This window comes from Solanum stenotomum, unplaced genomic scaffold (genome assembly GCF_019186545.1).
Source record: "Solanum stenotomum isolate F172 unplaced genomic scaffold, ASM1918654v1 scaffold16320, whole genome shotgun sequence".
NCBI lineage: Eukaryota > Viridiplantae > Streptophyta > Magnoliopsida > Solanales > Solanaceae > Solanum > Solanum stenotomum.
The window spans coordinates 1,679,616-1,690,298 of NW_026023996.1; the positions used below are offsets into that span (position 1 = coordinate 1,679,616).

The following is a 10,683-nucleotide window of genomic DNA, read 5'->3' on the forward strand; positions in this document are numbered from 1 at the left end:
CTCTATAGCCATGGAATAGGTGCCTACTTCCAGAGGCGGATTCAGGGTGACTTCTGAGTAGAAGTGAACCTATTGTTTTCAACTTACAACTCTATATATATATAGTTTGAGTCGAATTTAGAATTTAAACTGAACTAATTGTACTTTTTAATTATGAATATATAATCTCTTTTTATTTTGTGTTTTTGACTTCTACATTACATATATGTTATGTGACAAAAATATTAAGTTTGATTGAACTCATAGTTAAACTATTGCATCTGCCTCACGTATAATAAGATCACACTTATTTTAAATTTGCCTATACTTAAGTTTAAATTCGTCTTTGACGACTTCATCCAAAATGATACTTGGGACATATGGACTATGAAATTTGTCAAATTAGCATAAACTAAACATCAAAGATCCCAAATATGTTACCAGAAAATAAGTAAGAAATTCACTTATTCATGCCAAAAAAATAAATAAGAAACTCACTGTTTTTTTAAAAATATATCTTCCAAAAAAGTTATTTTACTCCCAAATAATGTTATGCCCTCTTTATTTCTCTTTTAAACTTTCTTTAAAAGTATTTTTGTTTTTATTTTGGCTCAATTTCTTGCAATAAAATAAGATTAAAATACACACATAACACATCCACATAGAAATATTCAAGTATATTACTATCAAAAATACTATGAGTACACGTTTCAATATTATTTTATCATCAAATCTAGTAGTGAACAAACCTTAAAAAAACTAATCAATTAATGTTTCCATATTTTTCTTCTTCTTTTCTCCCCATACAATTTTTTCAACAGAACTCTGTTTCTATCTTAACCAAATAACTAACCTAAAAAAAATATTTTCATCTAATCTCAATATCCAATTATATCCACTAGGAAATTTTTTTAGTTTTTGCAAGTTTTGCTATTTTTAGCAAATTTCCTTATCTTCAACACACTATAAAAGGTGACATCTAACATATCACACAAATATCTTCTATAATGCATTATACAAAATGTCTTATATAAAAAGAAGTTGCATTTCTGGGCTCTTTCTCTTGTTCTTAGCTCTTGCTTGTGAAGCAAATTCCGGGTTTATAGGAGTTAAAGATTCTCATTTTGAACTCAATGGATCCCCTTTTCTATTCAATGGTTTCAACTCATATTGGTTGCTGACCTTACTGAGAGATACAAAGTCACTGAGGTTCTTAAAGATACTTCTACCGCTGGTCTTTCTGTTTGTCGTACTTGGGCTTTTAGTGATGGAGGTGATAGAGCATTACAAATATCACCTTGTGTTTATGATGAACGTGTTTTTCAGGTAAAGGTTTATTATTATAGTTTTGATAACTTTTACATTATCGCTTTGTAATGTATGTGAGTCCCTTAATTAGATAGTACTCGTTTTAATTATTTCTAAATTTAGGGCTTGGATTTTGTGATCGCGGACACTAAGAAAAGATATATATTAGTCAAATTACACTCCTAACTAATATTTTCTTAAGAATTGTGTAAAACAATAGCCTAACATGACAATTAAATAGGAACGGATGGAGTAGCTCGTAGCTAACTGTTTTTTCTTAAGAATTTAGGGTTTGGATTTTGTGATCGCGGAAGCTAAGAAATATGGTGTTCGTTTAATATTGAGCTTTGTAAATCAATGGAACGATTTTGGAGGAAAAGCTCAATATGTTTGGTGGGCACGAAATACAGGAGCTCAGATTAGTAATGACGATGAATTCTATACTCATCCTATGCTCAAAAAATACTTGAAGAACCATATTGAGGTATATATGTGGTAATTATTATTTAATTGTCACACCCCAAATCCGGATGTGATGGCACGTGTCCATTTCCCACCGGACACGTCAGCCTAACCCAACCACAACGATAGAGAAGTAGAAATACGAGAATAAAAGATAATAAATAAGCGGAAGACTTTAATTAAGACTCAACACTACCCAGAATTTGGTTGTCACATGTACAAACCTCTAATACAGAATTCGAATAAAAATATACAAGTCTCAGAGTAAAGTTCTCGAATAGAACAAAATTGAAAGTAAAGATAACTCAAGGGCACGTCTGGAATGAACCACTACCTCTCGAGTATGTCCCGAAGCTCAATCTGCTAAAGAAACTACTAAGCCGAATCTGAGAGAGAGCTGTCAACCTACACAATTGTGTAGAAGCAAGGGTGAGTACCAAAAACCACAGGTACTCGCAAGTAACTCTAAACTAAGCAAAACTAGCAGCTACAAACAACTCCTTTCAATCCCAACCGAACCACCGAAACTTCAATCTAGCAGCAAACCAACCAACCTAGACTAAACAGATCATATTCAACAGCCAGAACCAACAGTATATCCTCATCAACCTCAGATCAACAAATAAGAGCAAGTAGATCGAATTTCACATAAGAAGGGTAAACCGATACAATCCACATATTACAGACAAAGATAAGGCAAATGCGATGCAAAATGCAATAATGATGTCATGTAGTCGTGATGCATGTCTGTCCTATGATACACATCTGTTGACGTAATCAGTCCGCGCTGAATACTCAAATCAGAACCCATGGGGGCCACACATGGACCATGTATCACCGCCGGAACCAGATCCCATCGGCATCCAAATCGCTAGCCGGAGCTAGTCCATCTCATATATCTCTAGCCGGAGCTAGTCTCAACTGTGTCTCATATCCATCCATCCTCATATCAGTGTCTCAGAACTCATGCAACAGATAGTTCACACATGGGATGAATAATGAATATGCACATGTCATCAATCACAATCATATCACGATCACATCATAGTATTACACATCATCTGTCTCAATCACAACCATATCACGACCACATCATAGTATTACACATCATCTGTCTCAATCACAACCATATCACGACCACATCATAGTATTACACATCATCTGTCTCAATCACAACCATATCACGACCACATCATAGTATTACACATCATCTGTCTCAATCACAACCATATCACGACCACATCATAGTATTACACATCATCTGTCTAAATCACAACCATATCACGACCACATCATAGTATTACACATCATCTGTCTCAATCACAACCATATCACGACCACATCATAGTATTACACATCATCTGTCTCAACATCAATGTCTGTATCAATCATAGCCTACTCATGCTCTTCTATCCCCTCAATATCAGTTATCACATGACTTATTCAACAAATTCAAGTCACATATAACACATTTAGCTCGTTTTATTCCCCATCTTTCATTTACAACAATTTCAATCAACAAATAAAACTCATCCTCAATCCCCATTACTCCCCAACACAATTAGAAAAGTAGTCATGCGTAGTCTAAGAGTTTTACAAAGTTTGGAAGCCACTTGCCTTAAAACGAACTTCAAAAGTTACTTGACTTGAGCCTTTCCTTTCCGAGTATAATCTGGATCACGATAATCTATTCAAACAATTATTCACAATCATAATTCGAGTCCAATGACACCAAAATCAAGAAATTTAGGGAAAAAGGGCAAAACGGTCCAAAAGTCTCATACTGGAAAACGATACCCAAATCTGGAAATTTTTTATGTAAAATGATCCTTAAAGTATTTGGAAGCTAATGGTGAAAACCAATTTGAAAACGGAGTTGAAATCAATTCACAAACTCAATTTGAAGGAAAATCCACGTTCTTGAAGAAGCCTAAAATATTCGGATCCGAAACCCCGACTCGAAAATGAAATATCTCTTGAAAAACATCTTACCCATGCTTAGATAAGTTCAAATATGAAATTTCATCAAAAACAGAGTTAAGATCGATCTTGAAATTCTCAATTTATCAAACTTTAACTTTACCGGGAAAGTCCAAATTGTACGCGGTTAATATGATGAAAAGAATCGATGAATCAATAATTTTATGTTAATATCAGTTTACCCATAACATAAGGATCGTAAATATACCTTTTTCATAAAAAAGGGAGTCCAAATCAATAAAACCCCAATTTTTCCCAAGAGATTTACGGATAGGAAAAAAAACCAGATAAAGAAATTATGATAAAATGTCGAATTGAAGATTGAATACTAACCTTCATATTAATTCAAGAAGAAAACCGTATGAATCACTCCATTCCTATCTCTAGAACTCCCGATATGCTCAAAATACCAAATGAACACAGTCTGAGATTTTTATAACAGTGCATGACTGTTATGCACCAGAATAACAGCAGTTAATCTTTCACTAAAAAAGCCGTAATTTCCTCATACGATTGTGAAATGACCCGATTCTTTTTTGTAAATGTCTTAAATAATGATACGGACCTGATCGTTCAATCAGAGCTCAATTTCATGCTTGTTTGCCCAGTCAAATATCATTTCTACTCTGTAAACAATTATTTCTTATTTGCGATAAAAGTCCAATCTCGGGTTAGCGAAAATGCACCAAAATTTGCAGATAAGTCCTATAATTCATGCTCAAAATTTCAGAACCTTCGGAATAATTTTTTGACCTTTAAAACTAATAATGAACCCTTTAGTTGCCACAATTTGTTGAAATAGTGTCAAAGCATCCAAGAAGCTTAAAAGCTCACCCAAAACTCATTTGGCACTTTCCGAACACAAACCAAATATGCTACTAGCTTGAAATTGACATTTCGGACTCAATGAAATCGTCGGAATTTGAATTCAAGGTCTCCTTGACCCAGTATCCGATAAGGCGTCAAGAAACTAACTTTAGGCTCAAAAACTCGAAACGCAATCAGGGCCTCTAAAAATACAACCAAGACTCATTCTAGACTTAGAATCACCCCCTGAATCCAACGGTTCCCTCGGAATTCCATTTCGAGCACCGGAACCTCGTTTGTTGACCAAAGTCAACTCTTGATCAAAATTTCACAATTTTAGCAACTTAGGACCTCAAATCTTCGTTTTAACTCCAAATTCGACTCCGTAAATTCTCATAGACCCATTTCGACATTCTAAAACTGCTGGAATCGACGGAAATCCGATTCGAGTCTCGAAACTCCAAATGACTCGAAATAACACTTTTAACCAAACTTTAACTCTTAAAAACTCAACTTTCCAAAAACTCAACTTTTCATCAATTTTCCTCCAAACCAACTTCAAAAATACAACAATTAGGACTTGGGGCAACTATCGGGAGGGGTAAAACGGTCATTTTATGAAAATTTCCAAAAATGACCTTTAGGGTCATTACAATTTAATACATATAAACAACTTTTTTTATTAATAATACTATGAAATTGTTACAGAAAGTGATTACAAGGTTGAATAGTAGTACTAAAGTTGCTTATAAAGATGATCCAACAATTATGGCATGGGAACTCATGAATGAGCCTCGCGATCAAGCTGACTATTCAGGAAAACTGTTAATGTAAGTTCCAAATTCAAGTTCAAATAAATTGAATTTTAGAAATATCAAATCTATGATTGACGTTTTTTACTAATATTGTTTTAGGTTTGGGTTCAAGAAATGGCAAGTTTTGTGAAGTCATTAGACAACAAACACTTGTTGGAAGTTGGAATGGAGGGATTTTATGGTGATTCGATTCCTGAAAGGATGTCAGTTAATCCTGGTTATCAAGTTGGAACAGATTTCATTAGTAACCATCTTATCAATGAAATTGATTTTGCTACTATCCATGAATACACTGACCAATGGTAGTTTTTACATCTTTTCTTTACGTACAATTTCATATCTTTAAGTGTTATTAATTTGAGATGATATTACCAAACATGTTGAAGTTGATTAATTAAACTCAAGAATGTAATTGAATAAATTATTTTAGTAAAAAGGAAAGTTATGTTTTATGTCCTCTTGTTTTTATTTTGAGTTTAATTTTTTAGTTTGAAAGCAAAGATTAAGAACACTAATTTTAATTCACAAAATAATACATGCAATTATATTGCTATCAAGCATATACAAAACAACAAAAAGAAAATTAAAAAAAAAACAGAAAAGTCCACTCCTGCAATCTTCCATTAAGTCCGTCGTCTCTGAGCTCTCTTCATTGACCTTCTCATTTTCTTGGGATAAATGCCTTCAAAAAATTCGACAAACCATTCTGGCTTACGATATTTAAACATGAGGCTCCACACAACAGTTCCAACAACTAATCCACAACTGTAGCCTATGACTACTGATTCCCACGTAAATCCACTAAAGAAATATGACTCGTCTTCATCTTCTTCAGAGTCCAGTACTGGCTGAGGAGCATCTGATGGACTCGTTCCACATTGGTTTGATAAAGGAGGACCACATAGATCAAGGTTACCACCATACGAGTCATCTTCAAATGTGTTGAACTGTGAACCTTGAGGAATTGGTCCAATAAGAAGATTATGAGAGAGGTTTAAGAAGGCCAGAAAATTCATTCTTGTCAATTCCTGCGGAATCTTTCCAGCGAGCCGATTCCAAGAGAGATCTAACGCTTCAAGCGTATTCAATTGTCCCAATTCCATTGGAATATCACCTATGAAATTGTTATGGGATAAATTAAGTAGCCAAAGTGAGCTGAGATCCTTTAGTGTTTTCGGAATGACACCTTCAAAATGGTTGCTCGAGAGGTCTATGGTTGTCATAATTGTGCTGATTCTTTCTAGCTCAATATCCTGGCCTTTGATCACCAAACTCACAGAATCCTCATATGATGTGTACAATGACTTCCCAGATGGTTCCATGTACTTGATCTCTCCTGTGTCTTCACCATCTAATTTAATCATTGCCTTGAAGTTTCCAAGAAAATTTGCAGGAAGTGAGCCACTGAATTCATTACTAGAAAGATCAAAAATTCGCAACTTGGGAAAGCAAAACGTACTCTGACAATTATTTATTGGTCCATGGAACACATTGGACTTTAATATTAGGACCTGCAGTTGTTCAAGTCTTCCTAGCCAAGCTGGAAATGTGTCATTTATAGCGTTATTCCCCATATCAAGAACTTCTAAACCAATACAGTTGAGCAACGACAGAGGGAGAGTTCCTTCAAATTGATTGTCATTCAAGACAATGGTTCTCAATGAAGTGCTCTGCGCACATAATGGAGAAAGACTCCCTGTGAAATTGTTCCTTCTTAAGTCCAACACTTTTAGACTAGACATGCTTCCCAAGCAGCTTGGAATCGAGTTACTGAAGTTGTTGCGTGATAAATCTAGAAATTCAAGCGTGTTACTGTTACAAATGGACAAAGAGAGTGGACCCTGAAGGGAGTTAAATTTAAGATCAAGATACCTTAGATCATGGAAATGAAATTGTTGTAGGTGGCCTGTTAAAGAATTATACGAAAGGTTTAGGTACCACAAGCTGTCCCACCTCATGCCGCTAAACCATTTTGGGATTTGGCCACGAATCTTATTGTTAGAAATATCCAAGACCTGAAGTTTCTTTACATTTGTCAAGAAGTGTGGGAAATCCTTCAGTTCACAAGATGATAACTGTAAAACTACTAGGCTAGGAAAAGTGATTTGTATTCCCTCATCGACGGTGATGTTATTTGCTGAAAGCTCGAGGGTAGAAAGGTTTGTGAGACTCGCAAGTGATTGAGGAAAAGTACCACTGAATTGATTATGGCTTAAATCTAGGTATGCTAATGTTGGGCATGTTTTGAACTCATCGGCTACTCCACTAAATTGATTATGTTGGAGCGACAATGAAAATAGCAAAGGGAGGCTAAACACCGAAGATGGTATGGTACCGTTAAGTGAGTTGTTGGACAAGTCTAAGCGTTGAAGTTGTGTCAAGCTTTCAATTGTAGAAGGAAACAAACCGATGAAGCTGTTGTTACAAAGATATAAAGAATGTAGCTCTTGGAGGTTAGAAAAAATATCTGGAATTTCACCTGAAAAGGAGTTGGACGAAATGTCTAGGGATGTGAGGTGCTTCAATTTTGAGATTGTGGAAGGAATATAGCCGGTGAAATGATTATTACCAAAATTCAAATCCCGCATTTGTGTAAGATTGCCAATGGAATCAGGAACTCGGCCAGATAATTGGCATCCATACATGTTCAAGCGATTCAATGAACTTAAGGTGCCAATTGAGTCAGGCAGCTCACCGGAGATTCCTGTGTAGGAAATATCCAACTCCAACAGAGTGTTGCTCGGGTGGATCTTTGGCAAAACTCCTTTGAGAAGATCATTTCCACCCAATTTGAGATTTTCCAATTCTGGCAGAAGGAAAAAGCTCTCTGTGATAACACCTCGCAGATTAGTATGTCCAAGATCCACGTACCTTAAGGAGGATGAAGAAATATTCACAGGTATTGAAGATGAGATGTTGACACCATAGAGAGAAACTACCTCCAGATTTGTGAAGTTTTGAAGCATTGTTTCAAATGTTCTCTTATCAAGTTCACATTCATCACAATCAAGTTCAAGTGAAACCAAATAGGAAAGGTATGATATTTCTGTTGGGATTTCCCCTTCAAAGAAAGAACCAGAAAGGTTGAGATGCCTCAAATTCGTCAATCGGCCAATGCTATGTGGGATTGAAGAAAAGAAGGCATTGTGAGCAAGGTTTAGTGTCCGGAGATGATGAAGTTGGAAGAGGCTGCTATTGGGATGAATAGTTCCAGTAAGCATACTGCAACTAAGGTCCAATCCGATAACATAACCGGTTAACATGTCACAAGTGACCCCGTCCCAACTGCAGCAATCCCTACTCTCATTCCAAGACTTTGTTTTTGGGATATCATCCCAACAGCTAGGTAGGTAAGAGACTAGAATGGATTGTTTGAAGTGAAGCAAAGCAAAAGTTTCAGTGGGAGAGCAAACATGATGCATCATCTCAGAGGAAGAAGAAAAGCTTTCACTAATTACCAACAAAAGACAGACAAGTGAATAAAAGAAAAACAGAATTCCCATCTCTGTGAAAATATATACACTAGTTTTGAGTTATTTCTGTGAAAATAAGCATATAAATGAATAATAAAATGCAATAATTAAATAAGTAAATTTTTAACAGTACTGTGACAAGAAACATTAAACGAGGGTCGTACTTTAATGTTAAAATTAATTCCTTTCACACTAATAACTATAAATTTTAAATTTTAATTAGTGGTTAACAAAATTTCAAGAATCTTCTTAACCGAGTAAAACTAAAACATGAATAAAGTAGTATACATAATATTAAGCTTGGAGGTGGAAGGTGCTACCACCTAAGCAACCCCTCTTGTCCATATCTGTATTATCACCTGTGCATTTTGTGCTACGAATATCACTTTATTTTGTTGTCATATTATTCATTCATCTGTATGTTGTACTAGTCTTCTTTTCATATTATTTTATTGTTGTTATTACTCTTATTTTTGTATTCGCCCTTTTCAAAATTCTTGGCCATGCTTTATTTTGAGTCGAGGGCCTATCGAAAGCAACCTCTCATAGAGATAAGGTAGGCGCACACTCTACTTTTCTCTAGACCCCACTTAAAGATTACACTGAATATGTCATTGTTATTGTTGTTGTTGACTTGTCTATCGGACTGTGAGGTAAAATATCCAGACAAATAAAATGGGGTACTTGCCCCCCATCTACCACAAACTAATTTGTGGTTGTAAAAAAGTTGTCCCAAATGTTGAGTTAGTTTCCATTAAGACTCAAGTCTTTTAAGTCTTGGTTGCTAGTACCAATTATTCCATATTTGTTTCCTCTAAATGTTGTTTTCATTTCGAGGTTATCCACTATCTTTGCTTTTTTTTCCCCAAATGTCAAGTCAATTTCCATAAAGACTCAAGTCTTTTAAGTCTTGGTTGCTAGTACCAATTATTCCATACTACCTCTGTTTAAAAAAATGGTCTAGTTTGACTTGACACAGAGTTTAAGAAAATAAAGAAAACTTTTGAATCTTGTGATTCTAAATTAAAGTTATGTCAAATGTACAAAATTGCCCTTTAATCTTGTGGCCTTAAACATGTCACGTGGAAAACTGAAATTAAAATGTTACCAAAAAAAGAAAGAGATTATTCTTTTTTAAACAGACTAAAAAGGAAAGGAGATCATTCTTTTTTAAACGGAGAGACTGTTTATTTTCTCTAAATGTTGTTTTCATTTCGAGGTCATCCACTATCTTTGCCGTGTGTGTTATGCAAAACAACGTGAATTGTAACAAATTTCCAATATTGCTTGACTAAGTCAAGTGAGAAAAATAAAAAGAACAATAATTGAAGACATGATTTAACAAGACAATGTTCCAGTGGAATTTTGAGTCATTGAACCAATTATTGGTTCATGGTACATTCTACATATTTTAATTTGAGACCACAAGATACAAATTTTTTTATTTTATTTTTTTAAAACTCCATGTCAAGTCAAAATCATATAGACACATTGATGCCTTCCGAATGAGAAAAAAGAAAAACGGAGGGAGTAATATCTAATTCTCAGATAAGCCAATTATTTCATTTTTTTTTTCTCTAAGGGTGTGTTTGGTATGAAGGAAAATGTTTTCCATGGAAAATGTTTTCCATGGAAAATGTTTTCCCGGAAAACAAGTTGATTTTTGACTTATTTTCTCATGTTTGGTTGGTGAGTAGAAAATATTTTCCGGAAAATATTTTTAGTGTTTGATTTATGAATGAATTTTTTTTTCTGAGAAATATCTTTTGTTTTTACTAGGATAGAAAAATAATTTTTGAAATTGAAAATATTTTTTAAAAACGAACTTAAATTTTTTTGGGGGTGGGGTGGGGGGGTGG

The 10,683-nt window shown here is 34.7% G+C and overlaps 1 protein-coding gene and 1 pseudogene across 1 annotated transcript in view; one reads left to right on the forward strand and one right to left on the reverse strand.

Moving 5' to 3' along the window:
• LOC125850384 (receptor-like protein 7) overlaps positions 1-10,683 on the reverse strand; it is a 54,729-nt gene that overhangs the window by 27,624 nt on the left and 16,422 nt on the right. Inside the window, exon 2 of the mRNA XM_049530239.1 lies at positions 6,538-7,830. Within this exon, the coding sequence (XP_049386196.1) occupies positions 6,538-7,830 (1,293 nt within the window). The remainder of the gene's footprint in view (positions 1-6,537; positions 7,831-10,683) is intronic.
• On the forward strand, positions 1,001-5,710 carry LOC125850326 (mannan endo-1,4-beta-mannosidase 1-like; annotated as a pseudogene).